Below are 21275 nucleotides of genomic sequence, written 5' to 3'. Positions count from 1 at the left end.
CAGTAACCATCTCTTAACATAAATGACTCAAAAAAAAAGAAATTACAACTCTCTTTTTTGGCCAAACAATGATCATTGTATTTAAAATGGCTCAGTCGCTTTGGTAGCACTTAGTGGGAGAAGATAAATTCAAGATAAAAATTTACAGTGAAAACATTATTTAAAAGTAATCCGAATAGTCAAAAAACGGGAGAATTTGATTGGGATCTTTTCAGAAGCACCAGTCAGAAGGCTATGGCCCCAGTGAGCTCACCTCATGTCCCCCGCCCGGCAGGCTGATATGCTTCCTCCAGCTTTTTACCCTCGGTCAGTATCCATCTCAGATGCCATCTCTTCCCACATACTTTCTGTCCTGCCTTTCAACACAGGTCTTCCCCAGTCGTGCTCCTTGCTAGCTTATTCCCGACCCCATGCAAGCTATGGTCTGAAACACAGGGTCTTGTCCGCTGCTACCTCTACAGCATTGACACCTGGAGCAGTGCCTGGCACACAGCACAAGGCTCCCAAAATATTTATTTGCTCAATGGGCCACAAGTGACTGCAAAGAGAGGCCACACCTACACACCCAGCACCCTACTGGGGGTGCTCCCTACTCAGCAGCCCCTTCTCAGCTTGGGAGGTTCAATGCTACACGCCCTGCTTTGTGTCATGTGAAACACAGCCCTGCAATCGCTATCCTCTATCCGGCAGTCCTGACTTAAAAACCTGTTACCTCATAGCAACTCTACTGGACAGAGCAGAACTGCCTCATAGGACTTCCAAGGCCGTAACCTTCCTGGAAACAGGTTGTTACACCCTTCTCCTGCAAAGCAGCTGGTGGGTTTAAACTGCAGATCTTTCAGTTAGCAGCTGAGTGCTTAACCACTGCACTCCCAGGGCTCCTTCTTCTGCTGACTTGTTGTCATTAGGTCGTCGAGTCAATTTCGACATGTAGTGACCCTATGCACCGCAGAATGGAACACTGCCCGGTCCTGCACCATCCTCACAATTGTTGCCATGCGTGAGCCCATTGTTGCAGCCACTGTGTCAATCCATCTCACTGAGGGTCTTCCTCTTTTTGCACGATGTCATTCTCCAGGGACTGATCCCTCCTGATAACATGTCCAAAGTATGTGAGATGTAGTCTCGCCATCCTTGCTTCTGGCTGTACCTCTTCCAAGACAGATTTGTTCATCCTTTTGGCAGTCCATGGTATATTCAATATTCTTTACCAACATCACAAAGTTGTCAATTCTTCTTCAGTCTTCCTATTAATTGTCCAGTTTTCACACGCATATGAGGCAACTGAAAACACCATGGTTTGGGTCAGGCATCCCTTAGTCCTCAAAGTGACATCTTCGTTGTTAACACTTTAAAGAGGTCTTTTGCAGCCGATTTGCCCAATGCAATGCATCTTTTGATTTCTTGACTGCTGCTTCCAGAGCTGCTGATTGTGGATTCAAGTAAAATGAAATCCTTGACAATCTCAATCTTTTCTTCATTCATCATGATGTTGCTTATTGGTCCAGTTGTGAGGATTTTTGTTTTATGTTGAGGTGTAATCCGTGCTGAAGGCTGTGGTCTTTGATCTTCACCAGTAAGTGCTTCAAGTCCTCTTCACTTTCAGCAAGGAAGGTTGTGTCATCTGCATAATGCAGGTTGTTAATGAGTCTTCCTCCAATCCTGATGCCCCATTCTTCTTCATACAGTCCACCTTATTACTATTTGCTCAGCATACATCTTTACACCTATTCTATCTATTCAATCTTTCTGCTGACTAGACATGGTTTAATAAGGAGGCCCGTCTGACTTCTCAGCCGGCAGACAGAGCACGGCCAGGGCGGTGCAATGACAGACGACAGATGGGGACCTCTAGGACACTCCAACTTTGCACCCTTGTCTTCAGAGCAAGAGTGGTAGTTAGAATGACAGGAGTAAGATAAAAATTCATTCTTTCCCCGAAGAAAATATAGTGGAGCCATTCAACCACTTCATACTCAGATTTGAAAGTTAATTAAATGGCTAAGGATTTAAACTGAATTAGAACAATGCCAGTGATTTTCCACAATCCACTCTACCTTTTTTGCAAATTATGTAATAAGTACTGATTTAAGCAAAATTGAAGCCAGAGCTAAGCAAGTTCTTTTGATACTTCAAGTTCTGAAAAACGTTTTCTTTTTTCATGAAGTAGGGCCTCTACTCCTTCCCCATCCAGGTGCCTCCAGGAGAGCAGGTGGCTACAACAGCACCAGCCCCTGACCACAGCAGTGGCCCACGTCCCAGGGAGGGTCAATGAGTCCCCCCAGGGCTCTGGTCTGAGACACAGACGGGGGCCAATGCCTTCAAGCAGCTGAAGCTGTAGGATGTAAACTTCTGGAACAAGGAGGGGCCTCTTCCCATGCATTGAGAAACCCAGGCTACACAGAGAAGAATTGACCTGAGCTGCAGGGAGAGGCAGAGCTAAGAGGCAGAGAAGAGGATCTGGGCAAGCCGCCCACAGACGCAGGTAGGCAACTCGCCAAGCCTACTACAGATGTCAGAGGAGACTGTGGCTCATAAGCAGCCTCACTTCATGCAGTGTGACTGTGGTATGTGTACCTACACGAGCCAGTACCTGAGTGGATGCTTACTTCCCAAACAGCATGTATCCTGTGACTTGAAACAGACATTTCCAACCAATCACTTCCCCGAAAAAGATACACACCATCTCTCGTTTCTGTTCAGCAACACCTTTTCTGGCATACATCAAACTGAGCTTTCCTTGGTCCTTTAAAAATCGTCTACGTAATCTTAATATTTCTGCCTGCTCATCTGTGCCTGAAGAAGACAAAGCAGGACCAGTTAGGGATAGGCTGTTTAACAATGCAGTCACCTTCACCCCGCCCAGAACCCCAAACAATGAAAGGGAGGCTGCCTGCTGTCTTAGTTAGCTACAGCTGCTATAACAGAAATACCACAAGTGAGTGGCTTTAAAGAACAGAAATTTATTTTCTCACAGTTCAGGAGGCTAGAGTACAAATTCAGGGTGTGGCTCTAGGAACAGATTCTTCTTCATCTCTTTGGGGCAACCCTTGGAGATCCATCTACTTCTGTTGTTATCAGGTCTATTCTGACCTTCTTATAACTCAGAAGTGATTAGGTTCAGCATCCGCCCTATACTGGTATGACTTGAACTGACTAGGATTTCAATACATATCTCTAGGGAACATAATTCAATTCAAAACATTTGCTTATATTCTGGCCCAGGGTTTGTACTTCTACCAAGATAATTTGCTAGGCCACAATCTTGCAAAGGAATTGGACCATTAAACCTTTGCAGGGATTGGACATTTACTATGCAAAAAAGGTGCATAAAACTCTTGTGGGGACTGGCCGATTACTATGCAAATTAAACGACTGTGGTCCACCCAAGGGACTGGTTAGTTTTGCCATCCTGCTAGGCTTATAAGGGCTAATCCTAGAGACTGGAGGGGAACCTCACTACCATCAAAGAGTCTGAAGTGGAATGCATCCTTTGGACCTGAAATCCCTGAGCTGAGAACCTCCTAGACCCAGGAGAGAGAGAGAGCTGTAACACCAAAGAAGGCAAGAGATGGCATGAGACAGGCTGTCTTGGCTAGCTGTTGTTCTGATTGACAAACTGTATCGTCTCTCCTGAGTTGTAGCCTGTTCTTCCCTAATAAACCACATAATCATGAGTATGGTCTGTAAGTTCTGTGTGGCCATCACATTGAATTATCAAACACAAAAGAGAAGTAGACAGTGCCATGGGGAGGACAGCTAGTGTCAGAAATGGTGAAAAAGTTGGAGAGTGGAGTATGTCTGACCATCGTCTCAGAGAAACCAGCTTTGGGCTGATAGTAATTCTCATTCTCCCTCCTCAGGAATTTAGACGAGGTCTGACACACTAGATTATGACAAAGAAACGCCAAGGACTGCCAACAGATGCCAGAAACTAGGAGAGAGGCTCGCAGAAGGAAGTGATGCAGCCAAGACCCTGATTTGGACTTTTATGTGAGAAAATAACCATGTTCCTGAAAGCCACGCCCTTGTGGTACTTGTGTGACAGCAGCACAGGAAACTCATCATCATTTTCTTGCCTTACCTCTCCCGCCATGTTCTGTGTAGTCTGTAAAGGAGCAGATTGAGTCTAACTCATTCAAAAGTTTTTCCAGACACCTAAAACTATGCTTTCAACGTGGTAAGCATCCATCCAACGCTGAATCCAGTTTTAATGGACTTAATCACAGGTTACATAACAATATGAATACAGTCAGAATATAGAGTAAGAAGACAGTCTGCACTAATTTAGAGGGTAGGTTATTGTAAATGGTCTTCAGAAACCTTGCTTTACCTTTAACACTGTTATCCACCTCATCCCCTGGAAGGCCTAGCCTCTTTTTCCCAAAATTAGGTCCTACTGACTTCGAGGATGCTCTTGGTGATTTCTCCCTCCTCTTGTGAACAAACAGCAAGGAGGAAGACAGGGAATCAGACGACGGCAAGACCACGTAATCTGCCAACGGGTCAATGCTGCTTCCAGTTAGCCAATTAAATGAGCTTCTTCCATCTGCAAATGTGTGTGTCAGAATGTATTAGAACATGTCTCACAACCACACAATTCCTCATGCCCACATACCCGGGAGTGAAAGGGCAGGGTTGCTGGAGCACAGTGAGGGAGCGGGCCCCTGCTTGGGCAGCCAAACTGCCGAGGATAAGAATCCCCACCTCTCAGCTCCCGGTGTTCACTTGCAGCACCTGGGTTAACAGAGGTGCAGGTGGGGCTGTAAGACGGGGGGGCAGGTCGGCGTTTGTTTAAACAAGAAGCCAGCTGCAGACTCCTCTGCGAGGGTGCTAGGGTCATTGATGCTTTCTATTACAGGGTATTATTCTCCTTTTTGGTACTAACCTCCCAGGATTTCTAATATCGGTGTCATAAAACTTCCATTGCAATTATTTAAATTAGACCTACTTTCAGAACCAATAGAACTGGAAAAAATTGTATCAACGAAAAACTTTGAAGTGCTCATAGAAAACAATGAAGAAATTTTACTATACAACTTATACTGCGCTATTCAAAGAAAACAGGTAAACCATTTAAGAAGTAACTGTGTCATGAAATATAAACAGTCTATAAATTCAGTTTAGCTGTAGTTTGCTTTTTAAAAAATAATTTATTTTAAATTTTTTTCTTCAAAATATATACAGCAGAACATACCAATTCAAAAATTACTACAAGTACAATTTAATGACAGTGACTACATTCTTCAAGTTGTGTAGTCATTCTCACCCTCCTTTTCTGAGTTGTACCTCCCCTACTAACACAGACTCACCATCTCCTAAGACTCCTGTCTAATCTTTTGAGTTGCTGTGGTCAGTTTGATCCCATACAGATAGTTCTTTAAAGGAATAGAATGTTCAAGGCAGATATTCTTTACTAATTAAGTTAAATTATTACTTGGCTTAAAGAAGAATTCAGGGGATATTTTTGGTTTAAGATTTAAAGGTTACCTCAGGGCAACAGTTTTGGGGGTTCATCCAGCCTCAGTGGCTCCAAAAGGTCTGGATTCCATGAGAATTTGAAATTCCCTTCTGGATTTTCCCTCTTTTGATCATGATTCTTCTACAGAATCTTTGATCAAAATCATCAGTAATGGTAGCCAGGCACCATCCAGCTCTGATCTCATGGCAAAGGAGGTAGCTGGTCATGAAGGCAGTTAGCCACACATTGCATATCCTCCTCCTGTTCCTGACTCTCCTTCTTCCTCTTGCTTCAGGAAAATAAAGACCAATTTTTGTATCTTGGATGGCCACTTGCAAGATTTTAAGACCCCGGAACTATGCAACGAACTAGGAAGTAAAACAGAGGCACTAAACACGTTATTAGGCCTATTAATAACCAGGAAACCATGACCCTAAGCCTCCAAAGCAATAAACCAAACTGCATAAGGTTTTTGGCTATACAAGATGTTTTGAATTTGATACACCCAACAGATTTTTCTGGACAATAAAAACATGTACATAGAGAAACGGCCACTGCCTCTTTTAACTGACATATCTTTCTTATGGCTCTTAATGCTTTTTGGCATTAATACATATCTTCTCTTACAAAATGCTCGTGTTCTTGCAAGCAGAGACTGCCTCCACAAGTCAGAGTGCCTTGTGCGTATTTATTCCATTTTCTTGACGTTCGGGTGTTCAGGTGGATAGTTACCTGTGTTTTGGGTAGGTGTGAAGTCCCAATGCTGCTGGGTGGTCCTTACTTGCCCAGCCATGAGCCCTCGAGCTGTGAGGAAGCCATCTTGGGTTCGGGTCTGCAAGGCACTTTGGGAAGCCTGAGTCTCAATAAACATTGGAGTGAGAACAGTACTTCGAAAACGCCAGTCAGAATCAATTGTGTATTCCTGCAGGTAGGAAAGTTTCCAATGAGCTAATGATCCTCCTTTCAGCAGCACTGAAATGTTTTCATTTAAAATCCAATAGCACCATCAGCAAATATGTGCCATAATTTACATTTCTCCGAAGAAAGCAGCTAAAGAAAAAACTTAACAAATACAAAACTTTCATTTAAATAACATCTATTTTTCTATTCCTTAACATTCTCCATTCAAAGGCTTTAGGTAACATTCAATAATGGCACCACAAACAACTACAATAAGTTAAATGACTCAAATATTTCCTCCACACTCACCATGTGCCAGGTACTAGGAAAGACACCAAAAATATAAGCGAGGAAAAACACTGTTAGTGTCCACCTCAGTAGAGCTGGCGGGGCCAGGTAGGACCAAGAGCGCTGTTAATACATAGGTCCTGACAATGTGTTACAGCTGCCACCGGGAGCAACAAACCAGGCACGTCCACCAGTGGGTGGGAGGGGCGTGTGAGGATGCAGTGGGCTTGAGAAGGCAAGCCTGAACTGAGGTTGACAGGGTGAGGGGAGTGTGCTTCGTAGACAGCGTGAGCGCAGGGGGAGCCACACACAAGTGTTCTAAAAAGAACTGCAGAGCATTCCAAAAGCAGTAAGAAAGCTGGCTTAAACACTACTGGAAAACGTCTGTTAACTAACCGACAGGGAAGGCTTATAATATTCATTACTATTGTTACAGGGAGAAGACCTCACCTGAAATGTGCATTCTGACAGCGGATGCTCAAACACAGGGTTTGGATAATCTGGGCTCAGGCTGGTCATTTCAAGCAGAAAATCTGTTGCTAAACTTAAAAAGTGCATTTCTATTTTAGGAGAATATAACGAATTTAGTGCCAACAATCGGTCCAAAGTATGTGACGGTAATCTAGTTTCATGACTCCAGAAATTTCGAATAATTAATCTGTAAAGTAGAGAGGAAAATGGGATGTGCTTAGGTATCAGCAAATGAGAAAGAAGGCACTACATGTGTGGCATGTGAGAGAGGCAATTTTCCATCTAGATAGAGCATAATACAGAGGGAAGCCAGATTCAAAATTGTATTAAGAGCATAACCTGAATTATGCAAAATAATATGTACTGAAAGAAGGCAATATTATAAATATTTAGCATATTTAAGAAGAGATGAGAAAATGAGTGACTTTATTCTCATCTCTATTACCTGGGAAGTCTTCAAGAAATTACATCAGTACCTTGGTAAAACAATCCACACCAAAAATTACTGTCATAAAATACTCAAAACTTAGATAAAAGCTAGATTAGGTTTTATAATTTAAAAATACTAATTAAAATCCAAATTTGAAAAAGCTCAATGAATTTAAAATTGAAGCAGAATGGAAAAATTAAATGATGTTCAAAATTACACAAAAAGTTAGGCTTCTTCTTAGATAATCAGCACTTTATGAGACGCCCGTGTAACTGACTTAGGGTCGGCGTGTTAGAGCATAGCAATCATCGTTAACACAGCCACGTGAGATCAACACCGTGGTCTCCTCCTGCTTCTAAGGGTTCTGACACTTCATTTGATGTTTACACATAGACTGTGAGTTAAGTGGAGAACATACTAATCATCATTACAGATTTTCTTTTTGTTTTAAAACACTTTGGCTGACTGTTCTAGCAGGGACCATTTTACCCATCCCACTTTTTCAAGAGTTTTATATTAAAGTAGCTTGTCAGGATTTTTAAATCTTCTCTTAATAATGTGATTTAAAAATACACCTACTCCTCACTTACCAATACGGTTAGGTTCCGAAGTCTACATTGTTACGTGAAAATAACGTTATGTGAAAATGTAGGATGGCCACATCAGATCACAAAATGGAGAATGACTACATCATTATATAACCGCCAAATTACATCATTGCATAACTGCCAGTTTACATCATTACATAACTGCCAAACCACTGAGAATTATGGCCCAGCCAAGTTGACACATAACCTTAACCATCACAGACAGCGTTACTCTTGCCTCACACTCTGGTATTTATTGTGGCCAGTTGTATGTCGTTAATGCACAAAATAGTCAGATAATAGATTTTTTAATATTGTTGTAAATACGAAATACCAGATAACGAGATAGTTGGTAAATGTGGAGTAGGTGTATACTTTTACTAAACACTATAAAAGCAGGAGGCAGAGAAAATGCTAATTCTACAAATATACTTCTAATATTACTGGAATATACTCAATGCTAGTCTAGAAAACCAAGTAACTCTTTGCCTTCGAGTCAACTGCAACTCGCAGCAACCCTACAGGTTTTTTTGGTTTTTTGGTTTGGAGTGTAGAAAGAAATGACCCTAAAATGTAATTGTCCTGGCCCAGTTAATACAAAAGGAGAACATACTGAAGCCCAAGGTTCTTGTCAATCAATCCTTGAATCAACACATCTTTTGCCAACTTAAATATTTCCTGGGAGTCAGGATCTGTTTGACTTTCTGGATCTCTGTTTAAAAAAAACAAAACAAAATGATCAATTATAAATAATCTTCTATCACTTTTGCTCAACCCCTGTAACTATGTCTAGAATTAAAGTATAAAATCTGGGCCTTCCCATGGAACTTTACCTTCCAAAGTTATAGCAGAGCCACCTATGTGCAAGTCCACAGGCCTGACACCTTCCCTCATGACCCACTGCCCATCACAGTTGTTGTCATCGCCCACCAAGAACTGACAGCGGCTCACAGACAAGCGGGCAAGCAGGTGAGGGGTGGTAGAAGCGGGGATGAGGGGCTCTCTGGAATGCTACGAGATTCTAGAAAAAGTCTGGGCCCCCCAGGAGGCGGTAAAATGGCATTCCTGAACTATGAAAATTGCCCTGGCAGAGTGTATTTCTCTAACCTTGTCAGATCTTACAGGATAACCATGAGAAGAAATTTTATAAGCAGGGCACTTATATTTTTAACTCAACCAATAATTTCACTTGCCGAATATGCCCCACACATGCATAAAAACGAATTTAAGGCAGGACACATTTCAGTGTACTTAAACAAACTCACTTTAATCGACTAATAATATGGCTGCTGTTAGCTGCCATCGAGTTGGCCTCCAACTCAGAGGGATCCTATGCACAAAAGACCAAATGCTGCAGTTGTGGTCTGGACCACTGGGCTCGACTGGATTTTCACTGGCTCATTTTCAGAAGTAATCACCAGGGCTTTCTTCTTAGTCTGTCTTAGTCTGAAAGTTCCACTGAAACCTGTTCGGCATCACAGCAACACAAAAATCCCCACTGAGGCGGGAGGTGGCTGCATGGGAGGTACCCTGGCCCAGAGTCAGGCTCAGGTCCCCCACATGGAGGGGAAGATTCTACCGCTGAACCTCCACAGCCCCAGTACTATGGTAAAAAGCATTTCACATCTACATTCTTGTTACAATGTTACAGACTGCAAAGGCACCTAAATGACTCCTAAAAATGAGTAAAATGTTACAGACTGAATTGTGTACCCCCAAAATACATGTTGTAAATCCTAACCTCTATGCCTGTAGTTGTAATCCTATTTAGGAACAGGCTGTCCTTGTTAAGTCGTGAGTCAGTCACTTTTGAGATATAAAAGGCATTAAAACAAGCAAGCAAGAAGAGATGGGGGACTACTGATGCCAAGCCACATGGAGATCTCCAAGGAACCAGGAAACAAGCTGAAGGCACAAGGACCAGAGCTGACAGAGAGAGAGACTTCCCCTAGAATCAGCACCCTGAATTTGGACTTGTAGCCTCCTAAACTGTGAGAAAATAAATTCCTGTGTCTTAAAGCCATCCACTGTGGTATTCCTACTATAGCACTGCTAGATAACTAAGACAGAATTTGGTACAGAGAAGTGGAGGTGCTGCTTTAACAAATACCTACAACGTGGAAGTGATTCTGGAATTGGGTAAAGGGTAGAGGCTGGAAGACTTTTAAGGTGCCTAATAGTAACAGTAAAGTCTTCATAGAGATCCTATACAGAAGAGTAGGACTGTCCCATAGGGTTTCCAAGTTGCAGCTTGTAGATTTGAACTGCCAGCCTTTTGGTTAGCAGCCACAGCTCTTAACCACTGCACCACCAGGGCTCCAAAGAAGCATACTCATAAGTAAATTTTATCAGAGCTTAGTAGATAACATAAGAATTAACATAGGATCGCTGAGTTGGAATCTACTCAACGGCAACAGATTTTGGTTTTTGTTAATAACAAAAGCCTACATTGCCTTGAAGAGACTTTTGGTAGAATTATAGATTGGATGTCAAAGACAATTCTGGCCACGGCTCAAAGGAAGTGAGAAGTATAGGGAAAGTCTCTATCGTCTTACAGAATACATATGGTGCCAACGACAGAATGTTGCTAGAGATACAGACATTAAGTGTGCTTCTGGCGAGGCTTTAAAAGAAGGTGATGAACATGTGATGGGACAAGGGAAGAAGGGTGATGCTTTTTATGCAGTGGCCAAGAACTTGTCTGAATTATGTTAAAATATCTGGTGGAAGGTAAAACTTATAAACGGTGAACTTGGATTTTTAGCTGAGGACATTTCTGAGCAAGGTCTTAAAGGAGCCAAATGGTTTCTCCATGCCCCTTATAGTAAAATGAGAGGCGGAAGAGATGAACTTAAAAATGAACTGTGCAAAATGAAAACAAAACTTAAAGATCAGGAAAATTCTGTCATACAAACTAAGGACATGTGTCCTAAAATCTTCACAAAGGACATGGTTATACAATCTTTTGTTAAAGAGAGTAAGCCCGTGACTGATAGATATAACCAACTACCACAGCAGAAAATCCATCAGCTTAGACTGAAGGAGACTGATAAAGAACAAAAGGGAAGAACACTATCTGCCTCTTGGAATTCCACAGGCAGGAAACAGGCCAAAGGAGTTACATCTCTTGTCCTCCAAGAAAAGAAAAGGACCATCCCTGGAACAGTTCGGAGATCAGCAAAACTGTTGGAAGGAACACGAGGAGCAGGGCCTCCTCGATTTCAAAGAGGGGGGCCACAGTCTGCTGGATCTCAAAGGTTGGGGCACAGCCTCCTAGGTTTCAAAGAGTCCGATCTTTGCCAAATCGATTCTGGAGTATGGGGCTGCTGTTAAGATGTGCCAGGAGGATTGGGTCACCGCCCAAAGCTGGGAAGGTGAGGCCTCCGTGCCCGAGAGGCAGAAGAATAGGGTCTGCCAGGGCCAAGGAGTTGGTGTTACCCCTCAGATGGACTAGGTGAATGGGGCCGCCCAAAGCCAAGGGAGCAGAGTTGCCATCTCAGTGAGCCTGGAAGGGCTGAGGGGCCTCTACCCAGAATTCAGAGGGCCTGGCCAAAACCCCGAGTCTGGAGTACAGGACCACTGCCTAGATGGTCTCAGAAAAGAGGATTATTTTCAAGCCTTGAAAGCTAATGTAATTTGTTCTCGTGGGTTTTAGACTTGCTTGACGCCTATTAACCCTTCTTTCCCTCCAATTTTTTCCATTTGCAATGGAAATATCTACCTTGTGCCTGGTCCACCACTGTACTTTGGAAACAGGTAACTTGTAGTCTAGATTTCACAGGTTCACAGATGGAAAGGAAATTTGCCCCACAATGGACTGTCCCTAAGTCTCACCCACATTTGATTTAGATGATTCAGAAGATGAGATTTTAGACTTGGAGTTGATTTAAGACTTTTGGGATGATGTGACAGGGTGAATGTGTTTCACATGTGGCAAGGACATGAATTGGGGGCGGGGGGGGGACGAAGGGTACGATGTTATGGATTGAATTGTGTCTCCTAAAAATAAACCAAAACCAAACCCAGGGCCATGGAGTCAATTGCGACTCATAGCGACCCTACAGGGCAGAGTAGAACTGCTCTATAGAGTTTCCAAGGAGCGCCTGGCAGATTTGAACTGCAGACCCTTTGGTTAGCAGCCGTAGCACTTAAGCACTACACCACCAGGGTTTCCCTCCTAAAAACAGGTGGTGTAAATCCTAATCTCTATGCCTATGGTTATAACCTCATTTGGGAGTGGCTTGTCTTTGTTATATTAACAAGGCAGGATTAGTATAGGGTTATCTTGAGTCAATCTCTTTTGAGATATAAAAGACATTAAAACAAGCAAGCAAGAGAAACAGAAATGGGGGAATATTGATGCCAAGCTACATGGAAATCTCCAAATAACCAGGAAAACAAGTTTAAGAGACAAGGACCTTCCTCCAGAGCTGACAAAGAAACCTTCCCCCTAGGGCCAACAGCCTGAATTTGGACTTCTAGCCCCCTAAATTGTGAGAAAATAAATTTCCATTTGTGAAAGCCACCAACTTGTGGTATTTCTGTTGTAGCTGCACGCGATAATTAAGACAGAGCATAAAATGTCAAGGTACAGCTTACCTGTAATTGTCATGAATCCACATAAGAATATTATACATTTGTTCCCTACATGTTGGAGAGGGATGGGAAATGAATTCTACAACAGAATTCAGAAGTTCTCGAAGTTCTACTGGTTTCAATTTCACCATTATCTTATAAATTATGTCCAAACACACTTTTTGTCTTTCATCATCTCTATAAAAAGAGAAATTTTTAAAAACATGCAAATTTAACAATTTTGCTATTGTACTTTCAAGGTAATACAGGTATAAGAAAATTTGTTACGATAGATATAATTCTATTTATATAATTTAAAATCACAGTATTATTTTTGAAGATAAATATCACAGTCTAGATTATTAAAAACAAACAATTTAATTCAATGTGGTATCCCAAATTGAATCCTGGAAAAGAAAAAAGACATTAGTGCAAAATTAGTAAAATCCAAACAAAGTCTGTAGTTAATGGTAATGTATTAATGCTACTTTCTTAGTTTTGGCAAGCACAGCATACTTTTGGTAAGATGGGGAAACTGTGTAAAAGGTACAAGGATTTTTGAGAGACACAGTTAAGATGTATCAAAAAAGAAAAAAAAAACATTTGTTAAAAGTGAGATTTGTCATAAATTGAAGACCACTGATAACTGGTTGAGAGCATCTGTTGTCCTTCAAGAAAAGGAAGGGACCATCCCAGGAGCAGTTCAGAGACCTGCTGTCAAAAGGGGGGTGGGGGTGAGGGGACAGGGCCACAGTTTTCTGTTTCAATGGGCAGAGCTATCACATAGGTTTCAAAGGGTGGCATCACCATCTTGGTTCCAGAAGATGGGACTGTCATTCTAGTGGGCGAGGAGAATGGGGCCACCCAAAGCTGAGGGGGTGGGAGACGGGTATTCACTAATTAGATAGTAGATAAGAACTACTGTAGGTGAAGGGAAAGACAACACACAATACAGGGGAGGTCAGCACAATTGGACTAAACCAAAAGCAAAGAAGTTTCCTGAATAAACTGAATGCTTCGAAGGCCAGCGTAGCAGGGGCAGGGGTCTGGGGACCATGGTTTCAGGGGACATTTAAGTCAATTTGTGTAATAAAATCTATTAAGAAAACATTCTGCATCCCACTTTGAACAGTGGCATCTGGGGTCTTAAACGCTAGCAAGCAGCCATCTAAGATGCATCAATTGGTCTCAACCCACCTGGATCAAAGGAGAATGAAGAACACCAAGGACACAAGGCGATTACGAGTGCAAGAGACAGAAAGGGCCACATGAACCAGCAACTACATCATCCCGAGACCAGAAGAACTAGATGGTGCCCGGCTACAACCAATGACTGCCCTGACAGGGAACACAACAGAGAACCCCTGAGGGAGCAGGAGAGCAGTGGGATGCAGACCCCAAATTCTCATCAGACCAGACTTGATGGTCTGACTGAGACTGGAAGGACCGCGGTGGTCATGGCCCCCAGACCTTCTGTTGGCCCAGGACAGGAACCATTCCCGAAGCCAACTCTTCAGACATGGATTGGACTGGATAATGGGTTGGAGAGGGATGCTTTTAAGGAGTGAGCTTCTTGGATCAGGTGGACACTGGAGACTGTGTTTGCATCTCCTGCCTGGAGGGAAGATGAGAGGGTGGAGGGGGTTAGAAGCTGGCGAAATGGACACAAAAAGAGAGAGTGGAGGGAGAGAGCGGGCTGTCTCATCAGGGGGAGAGTAATTAGGAGTGTGTAGCAGGATGTTTATGGGTTTCTGTGTGAGAGACTGACTTGATTTGTAAACTTTCACTTAAAGCACAATAAAAATTATTAAAAAAAAAAAAACAAAAAAAACTCCTGTTCTTTAAAGCCACTCGTGCTATTTCTTGTTGGGGCAATACTAGGTAACTATGCTCTACTGCAATTTCAAAGAGAAATAATGGAAGACTCTTACCTGGCAAGATACGTACAGAACTCACACTCTTATATTTTAAATCTGAAGTGGCCTGTGGCCTCCCCACGGCACCAAGTCAGAAGACGACTAGGAGGAGCCAGGTCCACTTTAGGCACACATTCATTCTTTATCCTTTCTTCACCTTTCCTTCTCATATTCAAACTTACCAAATACAAATTTCATGAAAACTCACAAGTTCTTTATGAGCTCAAGGAGATATCTAAACAAATTAACATTTTGTGAGCAAACTGAATCAAAGAGCAGGGTGGCTGGCCCTCCACTCACCTCTGTCTCATGATTTGCTTGAAGTCCTTGCTCTTTAGCTTCAAGTAGAGATCTGCTATTTCCTCTGCACGACAAAGCACCACCTCCAGACACAGAGTCTTCATTACACCGTGGAATTTTGGCAGCAGGAAGAACACCGCATTCATAAACCTAACAAGTGAATATGATTCCTAAAGCGTCAAACCCCAGACCCTGTCTGGCCAGTGTGTTTTGTGACTGACGCCTTACCTGTCAGCCAGAGGAGGGAAGTGCTGTGCAGCTTTGTTCAAGCACACGATGAATTTGTCCTCCATTCTATTCTGATGTTGCTTCAACTGTTTTACAACCAGTTCACAGATGAACTCCTCTGATACCTGAAAAATTGAGTTTCTTGTCAAATTCACAAAGGTAGAAATTTAAAAACTGAAATTAAGGTTTACTTTGGATACTTCAGGGAACCAAAGGAAGATGTCAGTGTTATTACTACACAAAGTTATCAAGTGAGTCATGAGGGCATCAGTGCTGGAACCATCACTGTACACTGACCACAGTCTATGCCAGAGGCCAGGGCCACAGCTGTGTGCCAGGACATTGGTGCTTGTACTTGAGCTCCAGCCATGCCTGCAGATAACGCAGGTTGGATCCGTGAAGATCAGTGCTTCCTTCTGACACTGAGAGCCAAGAAGTCATTTAAGAAGTGAAACTAAAATTAGTGATTAACATTGCTGTAGAAGAAACACTTCATAATGTTCAGGTCTCTGGCCATATATTCATACAGATGAGAATGTCCAAGCAGAGCTATGTGAGCTATAGCGCCTCTCACTGTGGTCCCGTATCCTGCTTTATTTCTCTCCATCCCATGTCATGCTAGCATTACATTCATATATAGGTAGTCTGTCTCCCTCACCAAAATGCTGGCTCCTCAAGGGCAGCGACTTGGTCTGTCTGGTTCCCTGCTGCGCCCCACTAGAAAGTCACCGCTAGGAAGTCCTCTATGTATGTAAGCACTCAGTAGATACTACTTGAATGAAGTAATGGAAAAGGCTCACTTCCTTCATTGAGGCTCATCTTCCTCACAAAGAAGAGGAAAAGGTAGTAAGTCACATTTTCTTTTAAAAAGCACTAAGGCTAGATGAATAGTTTTTCAATACAAACTTACAGTATGAAGCTATTTTAAAACAATGCTCAAGGGAAATCCTTAACACTAAGCTACAAATATCAGCTGCCTAAACTCCATGTCAAATACTTTCATTAAACATTAGACTACTGATTCATAAGATGCAAATCTTTTCATTAAAAGTATTCATCTGATAACACAAGGAAATAGTCACAATCTGGAAAGCAAAGAAAGCAAGCTATAAAACAAGTTAAAAAAGTTATTGAAGAGCCTGAATAACTCAGAGAAAACAAGTGTGTGTGCACGGCCCTAGCTGGTGATGGAGCTAGTGCTAAAAGCAGTCTGAGTGGTTAGAACACAAACTACAATTACAATCTTCACATCTTACTTTACTGTTCACAGTTCTACATTAAATTACTTTTAATATTCAGAAAAAATCATGTGAAAAAAGTGCGTGTTATTCTCATGAAGTTGAAATTTAAGTCATGAGAGAGCAGCTCTGGGAATCTACTGTAACTTGCTCTGTCTGTGGTGAAAATTAAGCATATTACATAAATTGAAACCTAATATTTACAGGTAATACAACCAAGTTGGAATAAGGTAATTTTGAATTTTTAAAACTTGTTTTATAAAAATAGCAAGTAATCCCTGAGACAAATTATACATGAACTTTGATCTTCCTACTGGGGTCTACTTCCTTTTGCTGTTGTTAGCTGCCAGTTCCGACTCATACCGACCCTATGTACAACAGAACGAAACACTGCCCGATTCTGTGCCATCCTTACAATCGTTGTTATGCTTGAGCTCATTGTTGCAGCCACTGTGTCAATCCATCTCGTTTAGAGTCTTCCTCTTTTTCGCTGACCTTGTACTCTACCAAGCATGATGTCCTTCTCTGGAGACTGATCCCTCCTGACAACATGTTCAAAGTATGTAAGACGTAGTCTTGTCATCCTTGCTTCTAAGGAGCATTCTGGTTGTACTTCTTCCAAGACAGATTTGTTCGTTCTTTTGAGAGTCCGTGATATATTCTATATTCAACAACACAATTCCGAGGTGTCAATTCTTCTTCTGTCTTCCTTATTCATTGTAATGAATAAGGAAGCTTTCACATGCATATGATGCAATTGAAAATACCATGGCTTCCATCAGGCATACCTTAGTCTTCAAGGTGACCATCTTTTCTTTTCAACACTTTAAAGAGGTCTTTTGCAGTAGATTTGCCCAATACAATGAGTGTTTTGATTTCTTGACTGCTGCTTCCATGGCTGTTGATTTTAGTTTAGTTTAATTTTAAATCTAAGCAAATCCATACCTGGTGAATTGAACAGGGGCTCAGTGTTTGTGTTGGGCACATGTGCATCTGCTCAAGACCACCTGACTTCTCCTGAGCCTCTCCTCACCTGACGGGACAGCAAACTGTACCTGGTCAGCTCTGAGCAGTCAGCACTGTTCCTGTCTTTTCTCTCAGGAAGGGAGCTGGCCTGGACACATACCTCTGGGCTCATGAACAAACAGGCCCTTCTTAAAGTGGGATGTCAGCAGGGGAGCACTGAAGAAGAGAGAGCCAACACCAGAGCTGTGGACATGGCTGGGAAAAAACTAGTAAAGAAAGGTGAGAAGAAACCCCCAGTGAAGTAGTTAAGACTGCCAGAGTGACAAAAGAGAAACGAGGGGGCGAAAGACCTGTGTTGTGCTTCAGAGACTTGGCACACACACTGGTGACTTTGGCTTCAGCCAAGAGACCAACTGGTCTGAAGGCTCATGAACATGTAGCCCTGACTCTAGCAACCCACAAGACTGCATGTGGCTGAGCAAGCCCCATTCTGCATGCTGTTTTCAATTAAGTTACAATGCACCAGCCCGTGCAACTATACACACAATTTTAATAGCTATGTTTTATCGAGGTTTATAGTACTTTGGATTTATGCTGCACTTAAATTTTCCATTATGTTCTTTTCACAACCCTGGGAAGCAGGCAGTACACAAAAGACTTAGAAAGGTTCCCTGACAAGGGCCCTCTCATGTTTAACAGCTCAGTTTTGTCAGAAATTAGAAAAACAGAATTTTATTAGGATAACTTAGTCCTAACCACAGCAGATATCTACCAAAATAATTTTCTCCAAAAGGAAACCCAGAGACAAGTTCAAAGGCGTGAAAGCTGGTTGAACACTATTTCCCTGACTTGCATGATAAAAAGCAAGTCACCAGTCTTGAAATGTCCTGCCAAGCCTCCAAGTACTTAAAACATTGTACGTCCTCCTTAAAAAAATGGCGCACTCTCTAAAGTATAAGAGTGAAATATTAATAAATGCAGAATTCCCACTGTGATTTCTTAGGGTACAGAGGAAATACATTTAAGATTCAGATGCCAAAATTCACACTAAATCAAAATTTAAAATGAAATATTTACTTTAAAATTGCGTGACACACTTACGTTTCCTTTCTCAGTAACATAGCGAAGAATAAGTCCCAGAACTTCTGCTGCTGCTGCATATACCTCCTTATGTTTTACAAAAGCTATATTATTGGCCAAAGCTTCAAAGTATCTACAACAAATATAGAAGAGAAAATGCCTAAAATGACTCATTCTGTTGCCTGACATGAAAATATAACAACTTTCCCCTTCATGTCATATTAATAGCACAAATTGAGAAAATATGAAACATAAAACATGACCCAAATTATTTGTAGGAGTACTCCTATGAATAAGTATTTAAGGGCTCTAATATCATACAGGTAATGCCCATGAGTCTACTGTTCAATCCCACAGGGGCACAAACATGCTGCAGCCAAAGTATAATAAGATGTTAGACACCATAAAACATGCAGAAAAAAACAAAAGAGCTATTTTTTCTCAAGATTATGATGTATTGAGTCCACCTATTGTAACAAGAGGTCTTGTTGACAACTGAAATGCTGAGACAGCCACTACATGCAGGGCCTCACAGGTACTGACACATTTAACTTTGAACCCTCATATGACTGCAAGGTGCTTACTAATGAGGAAGCCGAAGTGCAAAAAAGTTAAGCAGCTTGTCTAAACGTAAAATATTCCCAGTGGAATCTGTGTTAAGCCACTAGTTGTCCTAAGCCCCAGGCAATTAGCAAGACTTCCAGGAGACTGGAATGTGATGGGTCACCGTGTACTGGCAGCTACGGCGTTCTCCGCACGCAGTAAGTGCACATCAACTATTGTGTGGGACATAACGTGTGACTGTATGGGTCCCCAGTAACTCAGTGCCATCGAGTCGGTTCCGACTCACAGCGACCCTATAGGACAGAGTAGATGTATGAGTAGACCTCTTCAAAAGAAAAGGGGAAAGGCTTGGAAGGGACATATACGGTGACTATGGTAAACAGTGACTCTTCAAAAATCCTGATAGGAAAGGAAGTAGCTCTTTGTGAAGTGACAAACTTATCTAGGCAACGCCCACCTTCGCTTCTTGAGAGCTATAACCATGCCCCCTCAGGACAGGACACGAGAGAGAACAGCTGAGAAAGGCTCACCATGGAGCCAACGGCAGAGGGAGTGGCATGAGACTGGGTGGGTGCCAAGGCGGGAGCACCTGACAGCGCTGCAGAAGGTCCGGGTGCCCCCCCATGGCAAACAAGACCCTATAATGAGCGGTCTCCCTGAGCTGATGGTACTTTCAGGGGAAAACACTGAAAATGTTAGTTTTCTCCTCCACTCCACAGGAACTCTTCCTCCCAAATGATCTCTAAACCCAAATGTCTAAATTTAGGTAGAAATATTTTAACATGGGCTCTGTCCTTAAATTTATCAAAATTTAAACCATACTCTATCTGATTCAGATATATTTTAGCCTAAAAAGAACCAAAGCAAAAACTATACTTACCTTACACTCTCTATGCCACATTTTGGGTCATAGGGAGCCAAGTTATTGGCAATAACAATTCCTAATAATTGAATTCCTACAGAATTGTCTTTAGAATTAGGATCTTTACTGGAAAACTTTTCAAATATTAACCTGAAACATAAATACAAAAGAATAAATACACTTTGTCATATAGTAAAACGAGAAACAGGAAGACAAAATAGATTTATAAATTTTCTAAGGCAAAATTTTAGGGTCAGAAATACTTGTTCTCCCTAGATATGATACCTCTTCTGGCTAACTTCCCCTTGTTCATCCATGTTGTTTTCAGTTTGTAATTCAGGCAGTTCTGTATTTCTTATATCCTAATAATTTGCCCACATTCTCCCTTAAAAAAAAAAAATTCTCCCTTAGTCGATAGTAAATCGTCTGACAAGTGTTAGCTTATGCTAAAAGGAATCAAAGAGGCCTTCAGATCTACCACCTGCTGGGGTAGTGACAGGGCAATGACATGCACTCCCAGGGACCCAGCATGGCACAGACTGTGGCGGAACCCAAGGGAATTGATGGCAGAGTGATGGCTACCATCCCGCCCATACAAGCTACTAGGGTCCGACTTGGGAGGCTATGGTTCATTAGTAGCAATATTATACCCTATAGAGTCTATTTCAAATTATGTGCATGTTCATATTTCATACAATTAACTTTCTTTATATTCACCACTTACAGCATGCTCCATTTTAACCCAAATTTCTAACCAATGTTGCAAAAACTAGTAGATGTATACCTGTAAGGGATGGATAAGCAGTCCTTCCAGCATTCAACAAGAGTTTTTATAATTTCAAGGTTGTGTCTAAACACAGCTCTTTTTTGATGGAAGACATGTTTCATTAGGAAATAAAGCAATCGATTTGCTAACACCTCATCTTTAGGGACCCCCTGAGAAGGTACAGAAACTCTGTATTAGTACACAGCATTCCATTCTGGAACTGCATTTTTATATCCAAAGTCCATTTACAAAAGAAATCAGACATTCTGCACCAATGTTTTCCAGTGGTTCCTAAGTTAAACTAAACTCTTACTTTTTTCATGTTATTAAGCACACTACAAACAGTTTTATCACACTAGAATAGAGAAATCTAAATTTGGTTCACGATGAATAAATGCGATAGGCACACCCAGACACAAACACGCAGAAAAGCTATCTGTGCACATATCACGTTTAATAAGGACTGTTCCCAGGGAAGCCTGACGTGAAAGCTTTGGTTCATTATTATTTCTAGTGGTTTTACATGAATGGGCAACGCTCCCGCACTGCCTAGGCTGGTGGATGCCAAATGCTAGCTCCATACCACAGAGAATGGCTCATTTGTAGCCTCCTCTCCCGCCACCACCATCCTCATGGGTCGGCC

The 21275-nt window shown here is 42.0% G+C and overlaps 1 protein-coding gene across 6 annotated transcripts in view; it reads right to left on the bottom strand.

The window, feature by feature from the left end:
- Positions 1-21275, bottom strand: part of PRKDC (protein kinase, DNA-activated, catalytic subunit) — a 322104-nt gene that overhangs the window by 124928 nt on the left and 175901 nt on the right. For 5 of the 6 annotated variants that reach the window (XM_064267697.1, XM_003408313.4, XM_064267699.1 and 2 more), the window contains 11 exons: positions 20651-20802; positions 19885-20016; positions 18462-18573; positions 15157-15281; positions 14929-15078; positions 12737-12910; positions 8751-8849; positions 7100-7307; positions 6194-6383; positions 4334-4549; positions 2684-2796 (listed from right to left, as the gene is read on the bottom strand). In XM_064267697.1, coding sequence (XP_064123767.1) covers positions 2684-2796; positions 4334-4549; positions 6194-6383; positions 7100-7307; positions 8751-8849; positions 12737-12910; positions 14929-15078; positions 15157-15281; positions 18462-18573; positions 19885-20016; positions 20651-20802 — 1671 coding nt within the window. The remainder of the gene's footprint in view (positions 1-2683; positions 2797-4333; positions 4550-6193; positions 6384-7099; positions 7308-8750; positions 8850-12736; positions 12911-14928; positions 15079-15156; positions 15282-18461; positions 18574-19884; positions 20017-20650; positions 20803-21275) is intronic. The other variant, XM_064267698.1, reaches the window with a different exon arrangement.

This window comes from Loxodonta africana, chromosome 14 (genome assembly GCF_030014295.1).
Source record: "Loxodonta africana isolate mLoxAfr1 chromosome 14, mLoxAfr1.hap2, whole genome shotgun sequence".
NCBI classification, from domain to species: Eukaryota; Metazoa; Chordata; class Mammalia; order Proboscidea; family Elephantidae; genus Loxodonta; species Loxodonta africana.
Note: the sequence above shows the minus strand (reverse complement) of the source record. Positions and strands in the feature narration are given on the sequence as shown.